The sequence below is a fragment of the Vigna unguiculata genome, chromosome 6 (assembly GCF_037176805.1).
Source record: "Vigna unguiculata cultivar grain cowpea cultivar isolate G323 ecotype 2 chromosome 6, ASM3717680v1, whole genome shotgun sequence".
NCBI lineage: Eukaryota > Viridiplantae > Streptophyta > Magnoliopsida > Fabales > Fabaceae > Vigna > Vigna unguiculata.
The window spans coordinates 27,351,739-27,378,603 of NC_140797.1; the positions used below are offsets into that span (position 1 = coordinate 27,351,739).

Here is a 26,865-nt window from a genome sequence, read left to right on the forward strand (position 1 = left end):
CTATCTGGTCATGAAATTTTGAACAAGAAAAACTTTGGTGAGTATGGACAACTTTAGTAGCCTGACCAAAACTTGCATTTATGAATACACCCATGGATAAAAATTACCTTCACTACCTGTATAGTTTTAGAAAAGGAAAAGAATTGAACGCCTTTATATTTTCACTTTAACTTTTACACATGACGAGATAAGTGTGGTTAAATGAAGATTTAAGTAAAAATGATTATCTAGAGTCAAATATATACATAATCAAAATCAAAAGGTAGAGAACAACTTTGAGCGTACATGGTCCTCATCGTTTACCAATAACAAGAACTGGTACAGAAAATTCAAAGTAATTGAAGTAATTGTTTGAGATGGAGGAAACTTAATCAGAAGGGTAATTTGGTATGTATTTGGTACAGAAGGGCGATACAACATTTATCTTGAACCGTTTATTTGGGTGCAATTTGGTCCTTCACAGTTTACTGGAAGCAGGAATAAATTTGGTATGACGCCCCTGACAAAAAATTTTGCCAGTTTTTTTCTTCTTGAACTCTACACTTATAACAGCAACAACCTTCCCAACGCGCAATGCTCTGGCCTCGATCTCAATCTCCTCCTAACATAACAATGCAAAACTATTGTTACTGCACTAATATTTTTGCATTACATCCATTATCAGAAACCACAATAACAACTCCTTAAATTCCACTCCTCCAAATAAATGTTTGAAACAATCACACTGGTATTGCAATAATTCAAAGAATAGGCCATGTCAACCAATCAAGTTCTCCAACACACCACACCCACACTCACCTACTTTAACATAGAAAAGACAAATATTTTTACTTTTCTGCTAATCATTTGCAAAATAGTTCCCAAATCATCAGAGAAATTTAGTTGAGGTAACCAAGTCTAGAACTTGAGCAACATGTTTGGTCAAAACACATTTCAGCAACCAAGTCTCAGAATACATACTAAACTAATGTCTTCTAACGCCACTATTACTCAATTCAATACAATGTGACAGACAGTCCAAGGAAGAAACACCAAAGATGTTCACACACGAAAACTTGCATTCCGAAGAGCAATTAATGGAACAAAAATCAATCTCCCAAACCAAACCTGACCCCATATTCATTATGAGTAAATGGATCATTATAACAAATCACAAATCGCAAATCAATAATCAAAGGAGATAGATAGTTGGTGAGATACATCGACATAGGCAGCATCCAATTAGGAAACATTAATCTCAACGGAAACCCCCGTATTGGGAACTGTGAACCCAACGGTGGGAATCACGGCGGACCCCACCACATCCACCAGCGCAGCGGTGGCACCACCGTGCAACGTATTGCCAGCGTTCTGCACAAAGAAAATCCCATAAAAGAATTAAAACGAGAAAAAATAAAAATGAAAGAAGAAAAAGGTGTGAGCAAGTGCACGTACGAGTAAACGTTGTGGTATTTTCATGGAACAGAGAATGCGACCAGGTTCGATGAGATCAACCTTAAGCGAATTCATAATTAAGGGTTCCAGAAACCTCGGTGGTAACCCATCAACCTCCGATGATGTTCCCACTTCTTTCTCCAAGTACCTCTTCACTGCATCCAAGTCCATTTTCACTCTCTCCCAATCCAATCCCAAGCTTCTCCTAAATTATTTTGGTTCTTTTATATGTTCCCAAAATTTCACTTTTTGCTTCGTTCTCCCAAAGTTGACTTTCAATCCCACATTTTAAGCAGGGTTAAATATGTATTGTCCTTTAACTTTAAACTTTAGTTAAAATTAAAATTAGTTTTTTTTTTTTATTTTGAAATAATTTAGTCGTTCAATTTTAGTTCTTTTAATCAAATTTTATTAAGTTTAATTGACATTTCAAACATATTTTATTATAGTACTTCAGTTTGTTTATACCATTTGACACATGTTCGCTTCAATATTAACTAAGAAACACGTTTAAAACGTCAAATAAACTTAAATTTTGGTTAAAAGGACTAATCCACACATTGATAAAGATAAGAGACTAAATTAATTCAAAATTATCAAAAGAAACTAATTTTAGTTTTAACTAAGATTTAAATGATAAAAAATGTATTTAACCTTTTTAATTATTATAATATATTGGAAATCATATACTTATGACCATTGTACAACCCATTTAATAATAGAGTAATACCTAACACTATTTGAAGTTAAAAATAATAACCATATGAACAAAAATAATCTCAAAATTTTACTACCCAATATAAAATAATAAACACACACAAATAAATTAGTTTATATAGAATAATAATGTAAGACCCCCATTTTATTTTCTGCCCTAAACTTAGGGGCTGCCCTTGTAAGTGGGTCTAAGGGTTGGCCCAGCATATAAGATCTTACTATGTTGCCCTAATCCCACCTCACTTTCACTCTTTCAGAAACCAGCCGTCATCCCCCACTACCTCACAGAACGCTCTGCTAGGGTTTGCCCTAAGATCCACCTTGTTCAAGCTCAAACTCATTTCCGGCTCCACGTAAGTGTCTTTTTCCAGATTTTATGGCTTCCATCGTTTTCCCTCCACTTTTTCCACGGTTAAAGTTTAGTAATAATGCGCCCTTGTTCCTACCTTCTGTTTTCAGCTCGTTAGTTCACTAGTAGAGCTGCAGTATCCGTCGTCGTGCCGTCAAGGCTTCTGTTGACCCTTTTTTCAGGTACGGGAAGTTAGGGTTCCAGTCTTTTGGTGTTATTTTGGCTGTTCTTGAGTTAGTTACTGATTGCACGGATAAATCCTTCGGTTTGGTGTGATTGAATGCTTTTTATGCTTGGAGGTTCGATAGATATGGCTGTTGCAGGTGAAACAGTGGCGAGACCTGTTAATCTCGCCCAAGCGAGCCAGTCTCGCCTAGGCGAGACAAACAGGGATTCGCCCAAGCCAGCTTGCGCAAGAGGTCGCTCAGGTGACCCGCTCAAAATTTTGAGCGAGCAGGCAACTCGCCCAGGCGAGAGGGGTCTCGCCTAAGCGAGATCCCGCGTTGCTCATGCCCCTGATCTTGTGCCCTCGCCTAGGCGGAGGGGGAACTCGCCTGAGCGAGACCCCTCAACTTGAGCGAGGTGCTGGGCGAGACAGTGCTGTGTTTGGATGTCCGTTGGTTCCTGAATGATCTGTTTTGGTTGAGTATGATTGTATGATGAGTGGTATGTATATGATGGAGCATGAAGTATATTTGACATGATTCATGAATTATAGATGATGGGTTGGTATGAGAATTGGCATGTGAATTAAATGAGACGGATAATATTAAAGTGGCATGATAACATGATGAGTTGGATCTTATTTACATGGATAGACTATGTGGTGTTGGAATGAGTGGGGCCCGGATCACGAAAGGCATTGGCATCAACGGTTTGTACGAGTGATGTATATCTATGCTTGGTAATTATTATTTTGGTTATGTGAATGAGGTTGATCTGTGTCAGTGCATAATTCCTTGGGGTCTCTAGGTGAGACTTTCAGGGTTGCGCTTCAACGGTCGGGACGTAATTCCATGGCCCATGTTAGTGGGTGTCCATGGTGGTGCCCCATCTGTATAACTAGGTAAGGATTCAAGGTAAGGACTGCATCCTGACACTCTAAGGGGCCAGTTAGTCTCACTTAGAGCGGACTGACTCCTGTGGTGAGAGTAGCAGGAGGCCTGAAATTCATTAAGGGCTAACCTTGTGGTGAGGGAGATTTGATTCATCGTAACACTTGTAACACATAGCTCGGAGATGAGCAGCTCAGGGTCGAGCAGAGATATTCACCACAAGTGCAAGCATCCGCTGAATCCGACTGAGTTATACGTATCCGGATGAGTCGTGTCGAGTCGTAGTGTATTGAGTGAAGAGTCATAACATGTTTGGTTGTTATATGGATATGAGATGATGAAAATATGTCTGACTGTATGATGAATATGTTGTTGGCTCTAGCTTACCCGTTTTGTTGCATGGTTGTGTTGTATGTGGCTATTCTTTCTTGCGATGAAGGGAACGGCGATTCCGCAGCTTAGCCATCTGGGCTGGATTTTACACTTCTTTCCTTCATGTCTTTTTTAGGGCTATGACCCCTGTATTCGTGGTTATTACATTGTAAACTTTTAGTTAGATCGTTATCCTGCTTTTGTTGGCATCGTGGTGTGCCTAGTTTTGTAGGGGTGATGTTGAGAACCCCAGAACTACGTCGTTATTCTATCTTATGTGTGGCGTTTCCTTTAATTGCGTTTATAAATTAAATGGGACGTTACAAATAACATTATGAATATAAGCATTGATAAAAAATAATAATAAAAATTATACCAATTAAATTTTAACTTAATAAAATAAAATAGTATGATAAAAACACATAAATTGTGAAGATTTGACTTAGTATGATTTGTTTAAAAGGTTTCTAAACGAATGACATAGTTAAATGATCCAGTAATTACATGCAATAGACAATTTGATTGAATCATTTAGTATTGTCCAGAGGATTAGAGGATTAGTCTTGTAACATTTAGTATTGTCTAGTATATCATGTACAATTTGATTGAATCATCTGACGTGGTATCATATAATGGCTACTAAGCTTATTTGTTAAAAGCATTGTTCATGCATTAAGGGTGTGTTCTTTTGAGCGGAAGGATTTGAGGGAGATGATTTATTTGAGTGGATTTGGGGAGTAAAGTTTATATTGTATTTTTTTAAGGGATTTGGAGGTGCTAGTGAAGTGGATTTGAGAGTAAATTTTGTAAAAGTTTGTGTAAGATTTGACTAATGTAACTAATAAAAAAAAATTTAATTTATGAAAAAGTAAGATTACTTAATTGTCCTTGGTGTTAAAAGTGGTATAAAATAATAATTAGATAAGTTATAATTAATTTTGAATTTTTTTCTTGATAAAAAATATTAATGCTATTTATTAATTGAAAAAAATAAATATGTTGATATATTTGATTTGAATCGCAAATCCCAAATCGTGGACAAATTGTGGAATCAGATAAACCAAAACGAAATTGAATGAAGAACTAAAACACATTTTGGAATCAGATACATGACAAATGGAACCGGATACATTGAACAAAAGTTATTGTGGATGTTGGATTCAAATCCAAGTACAATGTATCTAGTTCCATTAATACTTCATAATCACAGTTGTTGTTGATATCTCCATGAAGGAGCAACAATGGTGGAAAGCCACAAAAATGGAAATGGTGCAAAGCTTGGAAAGTGCTATGGAGGGGCAGAGTGATAAAATGACAACGTTCTCTCTTAAATCTCTTCAAAATCAGAGGATGCAAAATGTTGGAAAATCTCGCAAATCATCACTTTTGATTCAATTCATTTACTTTTGTCAAAAACAAACATGATTATTCCCGTAGTTCATTACTCTTCATCCTCTTACTGCAGTAATTATGTTGAAAAGAACTCACCCTAAGCAAGTATCTTCAAATATAGGAGCTTTTAGCCTTGGTATTACGTTAACATTTGAGTTGTCTAAGTGAAAAGTTTGTCGTGAAGAGAAAACTCTATGTTGTAATCTCTGGTTTAATGAACTTTCTCTTTGAAGCTCATTAACACATCAATTCGTGTGTGTATGCTTGTTCTTTATGTATCCTCTCTTTCACCTTCTTTTGTTTCTAACACTTGCAATATACTCTATTTCCTATGTGTTTATGTGATAGTTGATCTTGAGTGAATTTGTGAGCTATTCTACAACAAATTAGGGGTCGGTGTAAGTACGGTACAATAGAGAAGATCGAAAGGTCAAACAAAAGAATGAATTTTCTTTTCAAAAACACCCCCATTCTTTGAACCCAGGAATTGAGACAAAAATTAGTGAAACTCTTATTCACTACTAAAGTAGGCAATTATTTGTGACACTCAAATTTAAACTAAACATCTTCTAGTGTCAATGTCATAATCTTATAATTGCAACCGAAATTAAATAATTATCGAGTTGCAAACCTAAGTTCAACGATTTCACCAATTACTCTACAAATATATGTTTTAGGTTTCATTAATCAATTCTCTAGGTGCTTGGGCCAGCTTTATCATGATTCTTACAGCAAAACCCAGTATCGTGAGGGTGTTCGTCATAGTGATGTTCATCTTCATCGCTGTCATCTTCATCAAAGGGCTTCTCCTTATGGAAGATACAACACCTTTTGGAACTCTTCTTCTGCATGAACTCATTGTCCACGGTGCCCTCTTTCCAACTGACCTTTTTCTTCTTGCGATTGAGGGGGAGGAAAAGTACTTCTTCTGGTTGTTGTTGTTGGTGCTGAGATGAAGAGGTAGATGGCTCAGAGTTTTGAATTGTTATGGTGGTGGTGCCAGTGATGGAAGAGGAAGACAACACTACTGGCCTGGTGGTGTTCGTGCGTCTGTCCATGACTGTTCTCTTAAAGTTCAAGAGATTGGAGAGACAAAATACTTTCTGGTTGTTCTGTTCCTGTTTGTTCTCCAATCTGCGTTCAACTTAGAATATGAAATAATGTCAATGCTTAATAATCAAATTTATTTTGACAAAGTTGTGTTTGTCAACTTCTTTTGTATTATTTTAGCGTAATGTACCTGTCGTTGTCCCATGTCACAAAGTGCTACAACATGATATAAAAAAGGGTCAGTGTCCCTATTGCTATCCCCAATAAAGTGGGGAATGAAAAAATAAAACACAATCCCAAATTCAATCTCTTATATGCCCTAAATAGCTTGTTTGCACGTTCTAGTATTAAGAAAACAATTGACAGTATGACTAGCTATTGATAAGTTTGGTGGTTTGATCAAGTCTCACATTTTAAATTTGTTAGTACAAAATTTTACATCTACTCTCTAATTTTGCTCTTCCGAAAAGGAACAATACCAACACTGAAAAGTGGCATAATCTATTCCCCATGTTGAAAACAATCAGCATTAAATATGATTAGAAGCAATTCCCCCACCTGTACAAAAGGATCAAAACCTTCCACATCTTCGGCAATATTTAAGGATACCCATATTCCACCACCATACAATCCTGTTATATGAAACCTGCCAAAACCAAAACAAGCCTAGTACAACAATTAAATGAATTCCAACAACTTTGGACAAATCCAAAGATCATTTTATGGTATATTCATCACACAAGGTTTCAAGATCCCGACAAATCCAATGTCAAATAATCACTAAAAATCACAAAACCCAAAAACATAATGTGACCAGCCACTCTTTCGAAACTCCAAATAACAAAACTTCGAAAAATTCCAACAACCCTTGAATAGGTTATTCATGGCTAATACATTTGTTAAAATCTGACTAGTCACCTTGATTATAATTCTCATTTCAATTACTTCTTTTTACATCCAGAAGACTAGATTTGAGACAAGAGAACTAAATTTGACCAACAACTTGTCAATCTTTACATATAAGGTACAAAAAAAAAAGTTATAGAATACGAACCAAATCAAGAATGTATTACATATAAATGAATCAAAGCAAATAAAGAATGCATAAGGGACTATTTTATTCGTATTAGAATCAATTCAATATTTTTTTATACGTAGGGACCAAACTAAGAGTTTTCTTGAGTAGAGACTAATAGAGATATATTTTTCAGTACATATTTAAAATAAACAATATAAAATATAAATATAATATCATATTATTCAAAATATTATTTACTAAAAAAAGTTTCGTTCTTAAAATATATACCCAAAAAAATTTAGTTGTAGGAATGGCATGTAACATTCACTGGCCAAAAATCAGTCTAGTTCGATTCTAGTCCTATCTCTCTTCTAGAACCCTGTGATTCTTTACCCCCTCCAAAGTACTATTACTTGCTCAATGTTTTGATGAAAAGAATAGTTGGTGATTTTGCCAATCATATATCAGGAGAAGGATAACTGTTTTTTTGGCTGATTTAAGTGTCAATAAATTTTGTTTGCAATCGATCTTGCTTATATATACACCCATACATCGAATTTGTCATAATCAACAGAAACTAATAACAAAATTGAAACAACAACATCAATAACATCCATTTATGTATTTAGGAGTATTCAAGAATAATTTTCTGGGCATTTGCGCACATTTGTAAGTATCACATCTGGTGGAACAGACACCGTAATCAGTATATCATACAATGTAAGCAATTCGTTCAAACCTTGTTGTAAAGAATTAAAAGATCTTTGGCCGTATGTCCACCGTCCTACGTACCAACAGAATTATGCTTTATCTCTGCACTAAATCAAACACAAGAAAAAAACAAGAATTAAAAAAATATGAAAAGGAAGGAAAATCGACAAAAACATACAAAATCAGAAACCCAACAGAATATCAATTTTAACACTGTCCACATTTCCCCAACTACGATAGATGTTATGGTAATCTTCAGCATTGCACGAGGTGATAGTTTGAAACCTCCCTGCCCTGTGTGCAGGGTTAAATGAACCATGAGGATAGTGCCCATTTGATGGTAAATGAAATGATCCCGAGGGTATAGCAGGCTCACACAAGTCCAATGGAAAGAGTAAAACAAAACAACCAAGGGATTATGGGAACATATATTCTTGATCCGGTTTCTTTGAGATCAAAAGTACAAAAACAAAAACAGACAAGGGAATTGTTATCGTTTGAGCTCTAATTCCTTTACAAAGATGGTTAGCATGAGATTTCTTAAAATCCATTCTTCATACTGCTCAAGCCATTTTAATGTGCACCTTCCTAGCGGTCTGGAGTCACTATCTGATAAATTGAGGTATTTTCGTTGGGATGGATTTTGTCATGAGTCTTTGTCGTCCAATTTTCATGCAGAATATCTTGTTGAGCTTGACATGCGTCGTAGCAAGCTTAAAAAGCTTTGGGAAGGTGTTCAGGTATGAATGTGGCTATACGTACTAAATGTTTCTCCAATTTGTATAGGTTTCTCTTTTAGTCAAAGCTCGTGAGTGTGAATTTAACAATTTCTGAACACCGTGATGCATTTTGTTGTTACAGAGCCTGGTGAACTTGGAGAAAATTCACCTAGAAGCCTCTCGAGATCTGGTTGAGATTCCAGACTTATCCAAGGCAGAAATACTTAAAAGAATTGACCTCTCTTATTGTGAAAGCTTGCGTAAGCTCCACCCTTCCATATCATCCCTCCCCAAGCTTACACATTTGGAATTAAGTGGCTGTAGAAAGATTGAAAATCTGAATGTTCATTCAAAATATCTGCAGAGATTGAACCTCGAAGGTTGTTCATCTCTTAAGGAGTTGTCAGTGACATCACATAAAATGGTGTTCTTGGACTTATCTTATACTGCTATATGTTCGTTGCCATCATCAATTCAATATAATACGGAACTTGCTCGACTTTTTCTAAAGGGTTGCGACAATCTATCATTCGTACAATCACCCCCTAACATCATTGGCCACTTGTTCTCTTTACTACTTTTAGACTTGAGTGGAACTAATGTGGAGAGTTTACCTGCAAGCATAAAAAACCTTTCAATGATGAAACTATTGGTGTTAGATGATTGCAGGACCCTCGTGTCTCTACTGGAGCTTCCACGATCCTTGGAAATGCTGACAGCCTATAACTGCACTTCTTTGGAGACAGTCTTCACTCAATTACTAGTTTCTGAACACATGTTACAGAGTTGCAAGCCCTACTTATCCAAACAATATTATTATCCTAAGCAATTTGAGGGTGGATGTGCCGTTTTCCCTGGAGATCATATCATGAATGACTTTGGATTTCATGCTGAAGATAGTTCAATAACTATTCCTTATCTCTCACTACCTGAGTTGTGTGGTTTCATTTGTTGTTTCGTTCTTTCTGAGGGATCAATAGAGGGACATATTTCGTGTTCTATCTATCAAGATAGCGAACAAGTTGGGATAGACGAAGGCCAACTACTTCACACAGCTTTAATATCAGATCACGTGGTATTTTTGTTTGTTGAAATATGTGACCATTTTAATGGAATACCTTTTAAGTTTCAATTTAATTACTATTTAATTACTATGACACCTTTCGACACAAAGACGAACGAGTTAGAATCAAAGAGTGTTATTCTGCAACCAACTTTCAGGAAAAAAACGAACAATGAAATAGTTAAACTTCAAATCTACCTTGGTAATGAATACAAAGGTAGATAAATAAATAAACAAATAAACAAGGTCAAAATAAAAAGAGATTAATAAACAAAATATGACTCAGATTCCACACTAACGCTACGAAATGCAATGAAATCTTCACAAACCAATTACCATTGAAAGAATAACAAATCAAGAACAGATCTGATTATTTCACAACATTAAACCAAAACGATCACGTGGATCAAGACCCAAGGGAATCACCAAACAAAAATACCCTCATAATCATCACAGATCCAACAAAAAGAGCATCACCCAGATCACAAAAAATCGCGCATTAGCCCAAATATCAAATATTTACGCAGCAAAATTCAGAAACACCAAATGGGGCCAGCGGCACCCAGTTGATACAGAAATAGAGAGAGAAACTGGGGAAAACAGAGGAATAAGAAAAACAACTTACGAATTGTAGACCGTGAAGCGAAAAAAAGGAGAAAAGACGAAGGCAAGAAAACAATTCTTCAGAAAGAGGAAGATGGAAAATGGTAGTTCTCAGATATAGATTTGGACTCTACACACTTTGTATGTATATATACTTATATTTCTACCCGTGCTATGGTTTTAAAAATTAAAGTATATTTAATAAATTAATTTTAAATTTGAAGTATAATTAAATTTAATATAAATATTATATTTTATAAAAATAAATAATATTTTTTTAATTTGTTTTATGATCAAAATATATTTAAATTATTTATATATATTTTTAACAAAATGTATTGTATATATTTATTTGTATCCATGTAATGTATATAATTTTAAAAATTATACAACTATGATTAAATTTAGTATAAATATTTTATTTTATAAAATTAAATAATAATATCTTAATTATTTTTATGATAAAAATTATTTAAGTTATTTATATATCTTTTTCAATAAAATATGTTATATATAATTATTTTAAATAATATACTGAGTTAATTAAGAAATAAAATTTAGTTTTAAATAAAATATTGATTTGACAATGTAGAAAAACATAAATGCTAAATTCCCAAAAATAACAAAAATGATGAACAATACAAAAATTGTTGATTAAACTATTTATGTAAGACTTTAGAAAATGGCGTTTTAAAAGTGATAGTGGTTTAAAAATAGTGAAACTCGATTATTTTAATATTAAAAGGAGGTTTTAGTATAAATAGAATCGTTATAGACGAGTTTTATTATTTTAAAACACACTATCTCTCTAGAAACTACTTTTCTAGAGTTCTCTGACTTCTCTCTAGAGGTTCTGTCTCTCTAGTCCTCTGATTGAAGAACCGAGACCGTAGGATTGGTCCTCTCGGCGAGCTCTTCAAATTCGACCGATCAGTTTCTCCATTCGCGTAAGTTGAGTTTCTGCTGTCTTTTTAGTCTTTTTCTGTTTTCTGTTTTCTGTTGCATGCAAGCCCTCTACCGCTTTCATGCGACGTTTTAATCATCAGTATGAGTCTCTGCTGATCAGTGATCATAACAGTATGTCCTAATCGTTCTTGTGATGTTTCTATGTGTAGATAGAGCATCCTGTGGAGTTAGAAGCGTTGTCATTTTTAAAGCGTTGACGTATATAAAATTGTCTAAGCAGGATAACAAGTAAGGGAAGCTAACTGATTCTTCTAAATTTCACATATAAACCATGTCTAATGAACTTGATTGCATAATTGTATGCTGAATTGATGTTTGGAATGTGTGATTGGGTATATGATTGAGTGTGGACATGAATTTTGGGTTGCATCTGAGAACAGATTGGGAATCTGGTATTTTCGCCTAAGTGAGTCGCTCTTGCCTGAGCGAAAACACCAGAAACTCATCCCTTGTCACTACGCGAGATCTCGCTTGAGCGAGAGTCACTCTCGTCTAAGCGAGACAGCTTAGCCGTCTAAGCGAGACAGCTTAGCCTGAGCGAGAATTTGCTCAGCGTTTGGGTTGTTCTCTATTTCGAGCCTCGCTCAGGCGAGAATGATTCACCTAAGCGAAAGAGCCCTTTAGCCTAGGCGAGACCTTCTAGCTTGGGCGAGAACCTCTGCAGCCAAGTGTTATTTCTTTGTTTCTATTGGATGAAGCTATGTTTGAATGTTAAAATGCGAACTTAGTTATGATATGCATGAATTGTTATGACTAGTAAAATGTGTGGTGAAATTGCATGAAGTTGGAATATGAGAAGATGTGGTTGAAGTATGATTTCAAGGGAAATTCTAAGGGGAATGTTTTAGTGCATGTAAAGACATAAGGACTCAATTTTGGTTGGTATCTTGACGCTCCAATAACCATTAAGTCTCATGTAGAGTATAATGGATTATGTCGTGAGGAGTAGTAGAAGGTCCTAGTCTTTAGACTCGATCAGTCTTAGACGCGAATGGGACTTAGCCTGGGAATGGTTGGGTGATAACCCCTTGAGCCCAAACTCTACAGAGTTTGGGAACCGTCACAGGTGCACGCCTCCAAGAGATTCAATGTCGCTTACATAATTCGGATATTGAGTCTAGAGTCATGTATATGTGCTGTGTTGTGGTGGTCTATATGATTCTGGTAATAATGAGAAAGATTGCATGATTTCTGTTTATAATTAAACTGCATGATTCCTTTAATCAGATTAGTTTACCCTTGCTTTTTATGTTCTTGTCTTGTATTGTTTGTTTCCTTTTGCGATGATCACCTTTTCGATGGGAGTAGACGTGGTTGCAATGTCAGAGGCACTTCTGGAGGATGAAGAATCATCCTTTTAGGTGGGAGCTTTAGTGGTGGTCAATTTAGGTATATTTTTCTTAGTTTAGTGTAACTGTATAAGTGATATATTTTTATAGTCATATCTTTTGTAAGACTGTATTAATATATTGTGTATACTAAATTATCCGTTTTGGAACTATGATGAAACTTCATATTTTTATTAGTTTTAAGCTGCTAAAAAATTGGGATGTTACAATTTAAAAATATAAAAGTTAGATATCAAAATTGATGCATGAGACGACGTACACTCATTTAATGCAGAGTAAATTTATTAATAAAAGTATACAATCAAGTCCTCTATTATATATTTATTGACAAATTCACAAACTTTAATATTCCTAAATCTTTTTGAAAAATATATATATATATTATATATTATAAATTATACATATTTATTTTGTATCATATATATTATATTTTTGGATAATTTATTAACGACCATTTGCATTTTATTGAGCTAAATGATCCATGAAAAACAACATTTTTAGTTTACCTTTATACAAATGCTTTGAAAAATCTAAAGATAAATTCTTTTAAGAGATAAGTCTGCTAATGAGTGAGTAAAAACATCGCAGAGGCTGTTTGGTTTTATTTAGGCAAACAGATTAAAAAAATCAGTATGTCAAATTAATTAATACATTAACATAAGCAAAAGTGTAATGGAGTGAATTTCCAAGGAAAAATTAATAAAATATAGGATTATATGTCATTCAATACTAATATTAATATTATAAATAATATTTAAAACATTTTTAAATAATATTATAAAATGAAAATCAAATAAAAAGTTATAATTTAAAATAAAAAAAGCATTACAAATAATATTTTAAAAATAATTTAAATAAAAAGTAATAATTACAATTGAAATAAAAAATATTAATTACGATTTTATAAATATATAACAAATTTAGATATTTTATATTTTATGAAAAAAATAATTATTTTTTTCATATATTTAAAATTTAATAACAAACATAGCAATTATTTATGAATGTTCACTATAAAAATTATTGTTTATAATTATTAATAAATATTTATATATTATATTTAAAATTAAGATTTTTCAAATTAAAATAGCATGACATTATCATAATTAAAAATTAATTTAATATTACAACAAATTCTGTTAATAAAATAATAAAGTGTAATAAAAGATTTCAATTTAGAGTAAATCCAGATGTATAATTCATAAAATTCATAAGTAAACAATAATAATAAAAAAATAATAATTGATTAAAATATAATTATTAATTTAAATGATAATATTAAACAAAATTAATATTTTTACATTAATGATAATAATAATTAATTAAAATATGTAATAATTGATTAACTAATAATAATAATAATTATTATTATAATATTAATATTAATGATTGAAAAATAATTAATGAAATAAATTAAAATATAATATAATAGTAGGTTATAATTATAATAACGACATCAATAGTATTAATAACAATAGTAATAATAACATTAACATTTTAAAAAAAAATGTCAAAATGATTATTTCATAGAATTATAGTTATGATAATAGTAATAGTAATTATGTTAATAATAATTAAGAGAGATGGTGTGAAATATATGAATTTTTTATTCAAAATCAAATATAATATTTTTTTAATAATTTTAAATATAAGAAATCAATTTTTTTTAAATAATTTAAATTCAGAGAGTCCATATTAAATTAGAAACTTAATAAAAATATTGTATACTCGAACACTAAATTATGATACGTAACAACATTTTCATTTACTAATCTACTATATATAAAAAAAATGTAAAAATAGTAAGTTTCAATTTCGAATCAAGTTATTTAAAATTCAAATTCCAACCATGAATAGAGATGTCAAAAATATCCGTACACGTGGGTATCTGCGGATAAAACCCGCAATAGATAAGAAATGGATATTAAAAATGGATACCCGCTATCCGTGGGTACGGGTATTTTTGATACCCGCATGTTAACGGGGCGGGTACGGGTATCATAGTATCCGTATCCGTGGATACCCGTACCCGCTAAACTTTAATTCACAAAAAAATCCTGATATATATATATATATATATATATATATATATATATATATATATATATATATATATTAGTAAAAAACATTTTGTCCTAATTTTTTATAAGTTGCACATCTTGTCTTCTGTCTTCATTTTTCTAACTTCAAGTATTGGTACGTTGTCTTCTTTCAAGTACATCCCTTAACATTTTTCTCTTTTGCTTCTTTGAAATTGGGCATATACATCAAACCATATATAGATAGTGACGTTTATGATATGCTTGTTGTCAAATGATGGAATCAAAATAAGAATATTTGGCACGTGATAGTTGAGGTTTATTATTTGATTATTTTTCAGGAATCAATCGGAGAAAGTGGACTTGTTGATCAAAACACTAATTAAAGAATTTCCATCGTGTTGAACGTTATTTTATATTTATTTTTATAATTATTTGGACTTGAGTTAGTTTAAAATTTATTTAAAATTTATGACAGTGATGTATTTTATTTATTTTATTTGAATTTATGATTAAATATTTATTTTTTAAATAATTTTGTAAATACTCGTGGGTACCCGTGGATATCCGTGGGTATGAAAAAAATAGACGGGTACCCGCATAACGGATACCCGACGGATATGGGTACGGGTACGGGACAGATATTTATCTAGCGGGTAGGGTACGGGAGAGCTACTACCCATACCTTACCCGCCCCGTTAACATCCCAAACCATGAACATTATAGACCGCTAATTCAATAATTAAATACATATTAGGTGATGGTGAAAGATGAGAAGTAATTATGGCAAATTGAGAGGTTTTGAAATGTTTATAAAGAGATTGAATTAAAAAAATTAATTAATATTAATTATAAGTTATAATACATTAGATCAATTAGGTTGTAAAAATATTTAAAGTGCATTGTATTTGGATGGATTTGGTAGATGTGTAGATAACACTGCAATGTTTGGAGGTGCATTGAGTGTCACAAAACATCATTCGTAGTGTTAATATTTAAAGTTTTAATAATTATTAATGCAAACGTCTTGGAATAGGTAAACTGATTCTTGAAAAAGTGAGAAATTTTTTATTTGCAGATATTGGTATAACTATTATTCATAATCAGAGAGAAATTCTTGATATTCTTTCCAATACCAATTATTTTGTGGGAACATACAAGTCAAAATTTGTTCATAATTAATGTTGTCAGAATTAGAAAACTAAACATGTTGAAAATAGATATTCCAAGTTGTAAAAGATACTTCAAGAAGCTAAGTTAAAAATGACGTAATGCACATATGATAGTGCATTGAGACACAAAAAATAATTACTTTCTTTATAATTAATAACTTGGAAGAACAAAAATTTCTTCAATTTTGAGTAATAAGAGATTGTTTCGTGGAAGATTAACTTTGAAAAATATGAGAACTTTTCAGCATTGTACAAAACTTCTTCGAGTAGCTACGTAGAATTTTACAAAATAAAAATCATAATAGGCTTTCTGGAGGAATGTTGAAGAGATATATATATGACTTAGCATTTAGAAGAAAAAAAAACTAATTTCTTTGTTCATAATTAATGTCTCCAAAGAGCAAAAGTTGGTGGAAGTTAAACTTTGCAAAATGTTAGAACTTTTCAAACCTTTTACAATCATTCTCCAGGGAATTACGTAAATAAATGTAATAAAATAGAAAAATATAATTATAAATTATAAATGATAAATGATAATACAAAAAATTCTGTTAGAAGGATATAATTATGCAAATGTAATAGACTTTGGGTTGAGATGCACTTAGATATATGACATTGCATTCAGACACAAGAAATAATTACTTTCTTAATATGCCATAATTAATGAGAAAGATGTCTCGGAAGAGATAAAACTTTCTTAAATTTTGAAAACAAAGAGTTGTCAGTGCATCGAGCCCAATAAACATTATTTCTTTAACAAGTAATGATGGATACCTGAAAATTAACATTGGAACAATGAAAAGTTAATATTGATTCTTGTTAATATTAATTACTTTCTTGGAAGATGAAAAAACTTCTTGAAGAAACCTACAAACTTAAAAAAAAAAATCTTATGTTAGGTTGGTATTTTATGTAATACATTTTTTGTGTGAGTGATAAATACTTTATATAAAAAAAATACAAATTATAAAAAAATTTGATATATAATGTGAATAACTTTAGATAATGTGAAGAAAATGAAATAATATGTAAGAAATGGAATTAATATATTAATATTAACATTACTAAAGTAAAAATAACACTTAAAAGTGACATAGTACTTAAACACATAGAACTTTAATATTTTCATTATATCTAACATCATCACACTCAAATACAATATGACAATCTTCTTCTAAGTCATTAGAAGTATAGACCTTCTTCCACCTGCTTCCTAGTTTACATAAAAGATAGACAAAGTGCAGACAAATGAAACGTTTTAACCTATTGGAGAAGTCATCAACATACACTTTTAAATATAATTTTTTTAGTTTATATCTAAACCTGAACAATTCATATTAACAAGTTTTTCTGAAAACTAAAAAGGTCAAAAGAAAATATGTTATAAAAATAAAGTTATAAATATTTAAATTTATTTTATATGAAATGTTAATCATTCTTGGCTTGGGTGTGGCGTTAATTACCTACAAAATGTGTTGTAAGATGAAAAAATTTATTGAGCAATGTAAATTATCATATACGTTGGAATACAAAAAAGTTTATCATTGTTACAAATTAAATTTCTTGATCATTTTTCAAATTATATTTACAAAATTTTGAAATACAAAAAAAGCCTAGTGTCAATGACATGCCAGTTTTATGTGACATTAATTACATCAGTTAAATTACAAATATTATTAATTGTTATGTCAACAATATTTAATTTTCAAATTTTAAATACAAAGAGATTTCATGAGTTGGAATTAGAAAAGATTTCGTAATCCAAAAAGAGATTTTGCAAATGTTTCTTGAACAGTGCAAAACATTAGATTTTCCTGGAATATGTTTACATTGAATGTAATTGTAATCTTGAAATATGAAAAGCATTAATGACAGTAAAACATTTAATTTCTAATATTTTTTTAATTTAATTTAATTCAATTTATTTAATTTGTAATATTTATTCAATTTAAATTAATTTATTTAATTATTAATAATTAATTTTATCCATTAATTTGTGATACAAAAAATCATATTAACATGTTATCTTTAAAATTTGAAGAATATTTTAAAAAGTTCATATTATTTATTTTTGTTCATTAATTTCATTAAATTTCTTAACAATTTAATTAATGACTCTTCCAAAAGTATATAAAATATAAAAGAACAAAAATTTTGACAGATTACTTGATATTTTTGAGAAGATAATAAACTACATATATTAAAACAATGGTAGATTATAAAGAACTTTTACATGCATGCTTGTTTTTCAATCTCAACTTCGAAAATAACATAACCCTTCTCCTTTAGTGAGTGAAAGGCACACAACTTTTTCTAGCCACGACCTATCTTCATAGACGTTGTTGTTATCACCAAATTGCATTGGACTTCGCCTAGTGGTCCATGACACACAATAGTTGAAAGTTCATTATTGCAAAAATACCTCACTAAGTCTTTTTTATTGTGAAAAAAACCAACCTGTATTCTTCAAACAAATCATCCATCTCCAAAACAGAAATTATATTTAGTGGAAGAAGAAAAGATTCGACAAAAGTTGGGAGATAAAAAGCTTGCACCTTTTTGGTGTTCTTCAAACCTTCATTCATCTAAAAAGATTATACCTTTGTATGGAAGACGGAAAAATTGTATCTTTGTTGTTTTCTTTGAGCAATTCATTCATCTGAAAGAAAACCTTCATTACTATAATCTTCTAGACACAAAAAAATTCTACAGAAGAAGAAAACATTCATTCATTAGAGAAAAAATACATAAAAATGGTAGAAGTAGAAAAGATTCGAGAGAAGAAAAAAAGATTGTACTTTGTTGTCTTCTTCAAGCATGTCATCCATCTTGAATAAAAACTTCATTCATCACAGCAAAAAAGACATGCAGAAGTACTTAAATCTGGTAGAAGTAGAAAACATAAGAGAGAAGACGAAAAAAATGTACCTTTGTTGTCTTGAACAGATGAACGATCCACCATATTTAAAAATATGTTGAAGAATTAAAAATTTAAATCAAAACTGAAGAATAAAACCTTAGAAAAACAAACAATCAGATCTTAGAGAAGAAGAGAATATCAACCAAAGTATGAAACTTATGTATCTTTATTGTCGTTGTCAAAGAGTGAAAGGTTAAAAGATTCAACCTTTACTATGTAGAAGAACGAAAATACGAACAACAAAGTAAATCTGAGAAAAAACACCAATCAAATAGATAAATGCAACAAAGTAAAGTACATTTGAAAACAAAACATTTATCCAACAAAAAAATATAACAAAAATAAGTAGATCTCAGACAAAAATATCCATAAAAAAGAAAAATAATAGAAAAAAAAATCTAAGAATATGGTAGAAGAACAACAAAAATCAGAAGTTGTTACCTTCTTTTTAGTAGGGTGAAGGTCCTCAAAAATCTCAGAGGAAAACATAAGAAAAAAAGTATATCTAAGAAGAACAAATCCATCCAACAATAGATCTGAGAAAAAAACTTCGATCCAACACGTTTTGTCAACAAAGAAAAGAAAATCTGAAAAAAATTCACTAAACAAAAATAAGTAGATCTTACAGAAAAAAATATCCATGAAAACAAAAATAATAGAAAACAAAGTAGATATTAGAAGATGGTAGAAGAACGAAAAAAAAATAGGATTTTTGTTACCTTTTTTGTATTTGTCAAGTTGTTCAAGGCTCTCAAAGCAAAACATCAACCAAAAGAAAGGTAGATGTGAGAAGAAAAAAAATCTATCAAACAATATACATGGAAAAGCAAATAAGCCATTCAAAAGAGAAATAAATCTGAAAGAAAAACCTAAATTCAACACATCTCGTACCAGAAGAAAAGTAGATATGAAAGGAAAACATTGATCAAACAAAAAAATAAAACAAAAATAAGTAGATATCAGAGAAAAATATGCATTAAACAAAAAAAAAATAATAGAAAGAAACACAAGAAGGTAGAAGAACAACAAAAAATGAGAAGTGGTTACCTTTTTTTAAGTCTCGTGAAGGTGCTCAAGAATATAAGAGGAAAAAATGAACCAAAAGAAAAGTAAATCTGAGAAAAACAAATCCATCCAACATTAGATATGAGAAGAACAAATCCATCCAACAATAGATCTGAGACAAAAACCTCGACCCAACACATTTGGTCAACAAAGAAAAGTAGATCTGAAAACATTCACCCAACCAAAATAAGAAGAACTCACAGAAAAACAACACTCGAAAATCATCAAGAATAAAGAAAGAACCTAGAAAAGTTGTTACCTTTTTGTTGTTGGTAATGGTGGTTATGAATCTGAGAGTAAAAGATGAATGCAACGAAGATGAAGAGAGAAGAGGCCATGGTGTTATGTGTGAGTGAGAAAGAGAGAGAAGAAGCTGAAGAGGTTTGAACGTGTGTGAGTGAGAAAGAGAGAGAAGAAGCTGAAGAGAGAGAAAAAGTTGAAGAGGTTATGTGTGGGATACGGAGGGTGAGAAGAAAAGAGAGAGAGAGATTTTGTTGTTTTTGATTTATTTTTTGAATGTTCAAAATTCTGATAGTTTGACGATAGCATTTTTTCCTCTTGTAGAATTTTTTTTTTTAATAGAAGTAGGTCAGAAATATTATTTAATTGAAGAAGTTTCCATTTGTCAGTTCACAATTGTATGTAGTATTAGATATACACATACTCTATATGAAAATATGATCAACAACAAGTTTGAGACAATTAAGGGGAGCCAGAGGATCATATAGAATAATTAAAATACCCTCTTAGATTGGTGTATTTACGAGGGTTCCACCTCCCATTTTATTTCTAATTGTATGAATTAAACTAAATTCCATTTCATTTATGACATTTGTTCAAAGGCTTGCCAAAAAAAGGTTTGCCAAACACCATTAATTGTTCAAAGGCACAAACATGGACAATCTTCATCCTCATTCGCTTTTATACCAGGCCTTTTTTATATAAGTTGCTTATTTTTAATTTACTTCACTTTAGTACACGTACTTGCTTTTCCATTATGCCTTTTACTAACTTATTATATTATAATAGGAATTAAAAGAGTGCAAGCTTCAATTAAGTAATTGTCGCAACCAAGACCGCGACGGGACGACGAACCAAAAAGGAAACGAGTTTTAAAAAAGGATTTGGGAGTCGCCACCATAGTTATTCTGGAAAACTATGGAAAATCATAAAGATAAGACGAGTCTGCGAAAAACCAGATTTTGGATTCGGAAGTCGATTACGCGTAGGGAAGGTGTTAGCACCCTACAGCGCCTGCCCGAGAGCGATACCTTTAATTAAAAATGCAAAGTCGATGTGGTTATCAAAATGTTAATTTTCCCCAAAAAAATAATAAGACAAAAAATGCTAAAAAGAAATAAAAATATTTTTTAATTTTTTGGGCCGACAAGGATTGACCTTGGTCCTACGTATTCTCATTCAAAATGAGAAATCAGGGTTACATAGTTCTTTAGATATTTTTGTTTGAAAATGTTGATATGTTTATTTTTTGAAAATATTTTTTTTTGGTATTTTTGAATTACTTGAAAATATGTGTCACACGACATGAGCGGTCGGACAGACACTAAAAGGGAAAGAAAATTATTTTAGTATTTTTTAAATTATTTGGAAGAAAGTATCACATGACGCGAGCGACCGGGCAAACACAATAAAAATGAAAGAGAAATTTTTTGATTTCTTTTCTATATTTTAATTTTTATGATTTTTAAATATATTTGTTTTTTTTAAATAAAAAAAATAAAAAAAAAATTATAAAATGATGAAATTATTTAAGAAGGATAAAAGTGGAAGACAAAAATACCGGGATACATGAGTGATTAGTAGGGGGTGCACAAAGTAAATACAACAACATGCCCAAAAGTAATAGACAAAGACATGGGGTGCATGACCATCACATATGGGAGGTGCGCGAAGTAAACAGGTGGGATGCGTAAAGTGAGACAAAGGTGTAAGAAATAAAATGATGTGGGGGTGTGTGCAGTAAACAAAGAGGTGCGTTGTGTAAACCCAAATAGATCCAAAACATAAACTGGGAGGGGTGAAAAGATTGAAAGTGAGGGGTGCACGGAGCAAAAACGTTAAGGCAATTTCCACTCAAAACCTAATTGAAAAATTAAATCTTCTTCTCTCTACCTACGATAACTCCTTCTTCTCGACACCAATAACACGACTCCAGCCCCTAAGACACGCGTCTACACAAGCTGGATCACCAGCAATAACGCCGCCGACGCCGATCACCACCGAAGGTGTCGTCGGCGAGAACAAGCCTCCCGAATCGCTTCTTTTCTTCTTTCTTCTTCCCGTGTGCGAGACAGGGGCCGTTTCTCCTTGAAGGTGCCGCTGACGCAGCGTCTGTGACCACACTAACACAAAATAGCCCTATAATGTCACCCATATAACGTCTGCCCAGAAAAAGTCTCACGTTAAAAATGACCAGTGACATTTTTGTAAATTATTTGAATTTTTTAACATCTGTCCATTCCAACACAAACATAATTTAACGTCTGACCCACAGTACCCCGACGTTATGTAAAAATTAACGTTTGAGCTCTTTGCCCCCGACTTAATTTAACGTCTGACCCACTCTACCCTGACTTAATTTAACGTCTAACCCCCTCTGCACCGACGTTAAGTAACGTCTGACCACGCAGCCCCGACGTCAATTTTTGGGTTTTCTCTGCGCGAAACACAGAAACCCTAACTGTTTCGTCGTGCCACCAATTTTTCGCGAAGCTTCTTTGCCGACAACCACCATTCTGAACTCCTCCAAGTAATTTTTGAACGTTTTTCACCACCAAACTTGTTGGGATTTGATTGTGGATTGATTTTAGGCGTTTTGAATCGAATATTTTCCGTTTTCATCCCCATTTGCAGTGTTTTGCGATCCTTCCCGTCGGCGACCATTATTCTGACCTCCTGTAGGTGAGTTTCGAACATTTTTCACCACCAAACTGGTTGGGATTTGATTGTGGATTGATTTTAGGCATTTTCAACCGAATATTATGTGTTTTCATCCCCATTTGCATCATTTTGAGATTATTTTGCTTGTTATCTCTTTTTCATTGTATGTATATAATTGCTTGTATTTTTTTATTTGCAATTATAATTTTTATCTTAGACTATTTTTTTTTTTAGTTTTTTGGCCTATTTCTTTTTTTAATTGAATTTTTATAATAATATTTGTAAAAGTACAAAATAAAATTATATTTATTGTTATTTGTAAAATTGGACTAATTATATTTGATTTTTTAATATTATTGTTGCATTAATTTTTATTTTATGTATGTAGATTTATTATGGATTCATTGTGGACCAAGTCGATCTTCCGTCTGTGGATTCATTGAACCTCAAACCATTCAACCTTCGAAAAACTCACATGACCACATCAAACTTTATTTGCAAACATGGATGGTTGAGTCAAATGGAGAGATCTACTTTGGGCCATACATTAATACATATGTGTTTTTGCTAGTAATATTTTATGAAGTATTATTAATTATTTCTGCTAAGTACTTGTGATTGATGGTAGGTATCATTGGCAACTTTGTGTCATCATTCCAAGACAATGCACGGTTGTATGGTTTTATTTATGCCATAGGAAGATTCCACCTACTTTGAAAAACATGTTACAAGAGTAAGTATTACTTTTTTTTCAATCCTAACCTATGTATCTATTTAGTTATAAAAACTAACATATGTTTTATGTTTCCAAAATTTCATTAGAATTATGGGTAAGCCTAGAGGCTAACAACTTAAAGTATTATATCTAAAGGTTAGAACTCATTCAGTTTAAAGTTATTAAGTATTATATAGTATGATACTTTGCGAATACCAATAATGCCTCACTACACTTTCCCTTCCGTAGAATTCTGCATTTCAATTTCTCCTTTCTCCTATGGCCACCCGCAAACCTAGAATTATGAACTTCAATTTCTCCTTTCTCCGATGGCCACCACAGCATTCAAATCCACCACCATGAGAACTCTTGTGGGAGCCTCCTGTGTCAACACTCCACTCCCTCCTCCTCCCTTCACCACCGCCGCTCCCAGAGCCTCAGCCTCCCCACCCGGCACTTGCTCCCCAAAATAGTTGAAGTCGTCATAGGTGATACACCTTCATTTTTTTAGGTTATACACCCAAGCACGACTTCATTGTATTCTGTAAAATTTAAAAAATCGAACCCCTATGCATAAATACAAAAGTAAATTAACCCCATTTAGTAAATTAACCAACTTTTGATGTTTAGTAATGGGTTATGATAAAACTCTTTTAAAGATCAAATATGTCATTGTAAATATAGATTCACATTTCAAAAGTTATAAATTTTAGAGTTGTCAAAACGGGTAATCCGGCCCGACCCTGTTTGACCCACCACGGGTTGATGATTTAGTGAGCCAATCCAACCCAGCTCACTTTTTAGCGAGCCAAAAAAAATTTGAACCCGGCCCGGCCCACCACGGGTTGGCAGGTTAAACGGGTTGGCTCACGGGTTCACTTAATTAAAAAAAATATTATTTTTTTTTATCTTTTTTTCAGTCAAAACTAAATTGTAATTCTAATTAAAAATCTAAACAAACTTTAATACAATCCAAATACAAACCAAAATAAAAAAAATATAAATTATTTATGTGTTGGATAAAAAAATAACTTAACATGACCCAAATGTAAAGCGCAACTTAATAAAATAAAAACACTTGTGTGACCCTTTTATCTACGGGTTGGTGAGCCAACCTGGCTCACCACGGGTTCAACCCGGATGAGCCGGGTTCTAAATGAGCCGGATCAAAAATCAACCCGTATTGAAATTTGTAAAAAAATTTTAACCCAACCCGGTCCGAACCCGTGGTGAGCCGAGTTGGCTCGCGGGTTTCCAACCCATTTTGACAGCTCTAATAAATTTTAAATTTAATTTAAACTTATATAATCGACTTATAGTATAAAAAAGATTTAATATTTATATAGAGATTTTGAATTTTTATTTCTTTTCCACAAAAGAGTTTTTCTACACCTTACAAATACAACTATCAATTTGATCCATGGTCTGTAGGACAGTCCTAACCCACACTTGAATAAGCTCCCTTTTATAGGGCAACTAAACGTGGGTCAAAGAAAAATTCCAACCTCCAAAGCCCCATTTTAAAGTGGGTTAGTGTCAAGGTCAAACTGGATTAAGGTCAAGGTCAAAGTGGGTTAGGGTCACGACAAAAGTAGGTTTGTCACCACTACAAGACTTTAATTACCTCTTAAATACAACACCTTCAATAACGGTGAAAGGTTAGGCTAAGCTGCCCTGGCTTGAAGGTTAACCGATGTCCACTTGGACCAAAGTTCTAGTCGAGTCAACTTAAACCAAAGGTCAAATCAAGTCGGCTCAAGCCAAAATTTGAGTTGTATTGAGTTGAAAAAAAATTTGAGCTGAAGTTGGACCAAAGGGCACGACGATCCATCTTGGACCATAAATCATGAGGCTAACCCAAGAAAAGGTAGAGATGGTCTGGCATTGGGAAAAGGTAAAAATGGGTTGTGATGAGCCAAAAGCCAAAATAGGTTGGGTTAGGCTGAAGGTCAAGACAAGTCGACTTAGGCTGAATTTTGAGACGGGACGACTCAGGCTAAACGTCAAGACGAGCTAGTTTGGGCAGAAGATATAGATAGGCTAACTCTTGACTCTCAATTTGTGTCGAAAGTCGAGATGGACAAGCTCAATTTGAAGGTCAAGAAGCAGAGGTCTAGGCTAAAGGTTGAGAAGGCTTGGCCTAGGCCGAAGATCAAGAACGGTGGGTCTTGGTAGAAGGTTGAGAATGGTAGACCTAGGCAGAGTGTCCACACCTGTTTGCCCGGGTAGAATGTCGAGACGGGTGGCATCAAACAGAAGATCAAGACCGATGGGTCCAAGCTGAAGGTAGATCTTAGCCAAAGGTCAAGACAGACTGACATAAACTAAACTTCATTATGGCCCAACTCGGGGCGAAGCTCATGACAGGCTGGCTCGAGTTAAAGCTCATGATAGGCAAACCCAAACTGAATGTCATGGTAGATTCAAACGGGCTAGCCCCTAATAGAAGGTCATGAAAGTCTAACCTAGATCAAAAGTCGATACAAACTTGTCTAAGTTGAGTGTCGAGACGAGTTGACTAAAGACTAAGATTGTGACGAGCACTCTCTGGTCAAAGGTCATGAAAGGCCAGTTATGACCGAAGTTCGTGACACAACAACACACAATGAAGGTCGTGACAACACGTCACGAGATCAAGGTCATGACACAAGATGATTATCTAATTTAAGCTAGAATAGGAAACTTAAAAAATATATACTATAATATTTGTAGAAGATATGTTATCCATTAATATCATATTTACAACATATATTTTTATTGGAACACAGTCGAGTAGTTAAAAAATTAAATGTTAATGCTTAATTATTACAAAATAAATCTTAATTGTTACGGTATATATAAATAACATATTCTTAGACTAATAATTAGTAAGATATGTAGTAATGATGATTATCAATTGTTCTGGTAGTCCCACATAGTTAAGAAGTTGAAGTTACGTACAATTTAAAATATTCTTCTTTGTTCCATCCTCTGAATTGTCTTTTAAGAATGAAACTGTAATAGAGCTTGAAACTCTAAAATGAACAATATCTCAAATGTGATGATTGACTCTATTGATGCTAACGGATTTGAGGTCGGAATACCACTTAATATATTTCAATTAATTCTTTTGTTTATTAACACTAAAATGATGTGCAAATCAAATTAAGTTATCACAAAGTTTATAAAAGAGTATTTGTCTAATTTAGATCTTCCACTTCAAATGTTGTTATAATCACAACTCTAATTAAATAAAAGATTATTGTAAGATTAACA

The 26,865-nt window shown here is 32.5% G+C and overlaps 3 protein-coding genes across 23 annotated transcripts; 1 reads left to right on the plus strand and 2 right to left on the minus strand.

Annotated features, from left to right (window-relative positions):
• Nucleotides 1-208: 208 nt before the first annotated feature.
• LOC114187053 (uncharacterized) lies at nucleotides 209-1,706 on the minus strand. Its single transcript, XM_085674499.1, has 3 exons — nucleotides 1,435-1,706; nucleotides 1,201-1,350; nucleotides 209-601 (listed from the first exon to the last, which is right to left on the minus strand). The coding sequence occupies exons 1-2, from the start codon at nucleotides 1,603-1,605 to the stop codon at nucleotides 1,222-1,224; spliced, it is 300 nt and encodes a 99-aa protein (XP_085530625.1). The 5' UTR covers nucleotides 1,606-1,706; the 3' UTR covers nucleotides 209-601; nucleotides 1,201-1,221.
• Nucleotides 1,707-5,806: 4,100 nt separating this feature from the next.
• LOC114187697 (uncharacterized) lies at nucleotides 5,807-10,619 on the minus strand. Of its 21 annotated transcripts, none has more exons than XM_085674768.1 (5): nucleotides 10,506-10,619; nucleotides 8,127-8,200; nucleotides 6,928-7,015; nucleotides 6,560-6,585; nucleotides 5,807-6,453 (listed from the first exon to the last, which is right to left on the minus strand). In XM_085674768.1, the coding sequence occupies exon 5, from the start codon at nucleotides 6,375-6,377 to the stop codon at nucleotides 6,015-6,017; it is 363 nt and encodes a 120-aa protein (XP_085530894.1). In that variant the 5' UTR covers nucleotides 6,378-6,453; nucleotides 6,560-6,585; nucleotides 6,928-7,015; nucleotides 8,127-8,200; nucleotides 10,506-10,619; the 3' UTR covers nucleotides 5,807-6,014. The 21 variants fall into 21 exon arrangements, with proteins under 21 accessions (XP_085530894.1, XP_085530891.1, XP_085530900.1 ...); XM_085674765.1 differs by having other exon boundaries at nucleotides 5,807-6,463; XM_085674774.1 differs by having other exon boundaries at nucleotides 6,928-7,035.
• Nucleotides 8,620-10,105, plus strand: LOC114187696 (disease resistance protein RML1B-like). The gene is made up of 2 exons (XM_028076011.2): nucleotides 8,620-8,838; nucleotides 8,960-10,105. The coding sequence occupies exons 1-2, from the start codon at nucleotides 8,620-8,622 to the stop codon at nucleotides 10,103-10,105; spliced, it is 1,365 nt and encodes a 454-aa protein (XP_027931812.1).
• Nucleotides 10,620-26,865: the final 16,246 nt, after the last annotated feature.

What these genes read in the sequence shown, in the direction of transcription:
- LOC114187697 (XM_028076013.1), bottom strand. Translation starts at nt 6,956, where the DNA reads ATGTGGAAGGTTTTGATCCTTTTGTACAG. An exon ending in GTTTTGATCCTTTTGTACAG is followed by an intron (nt 6,454 to 6,927) that starts GTGGGGGAATTG and finishes AGTTGAACGCAG; the next exon opens with ATTGGAGAACAAACAGGAAC.
- LOC114187053 (XM_085674499.1), bottom strand. Translation starts at nt 1,605, where the DNA reads ATGGACTTGGATGCAGTGAAGAGGTACTTGGAGAAAGAAGTGGGAACA. An exon ending in AAATACCACAACGTTTACTC is followed by an intron (nt 1,351 to 1,434) that starts GTACGTGCACTT and finishes TTCTTTGTGCAG; the next exon opens with AACGCTGGCAATACGTTGCA.
- LOC114187696 (XM_028076011.2), top strand. Translation starts at nt 8,620, where the DNA reads ATGGTTAGCATGAGATTTCTTAAAATCCATTCTTCATACTGCTCAAGC. An exon ending in AGCTTTGGGAAGGTGTTCAG is followed by an intron (nt 8,839 to 8,959) that starts GTATGAATGTGG and finishes TTGTTGTTACAG; the next exon opens with AGCCTGGTGAACTTGGAGAA.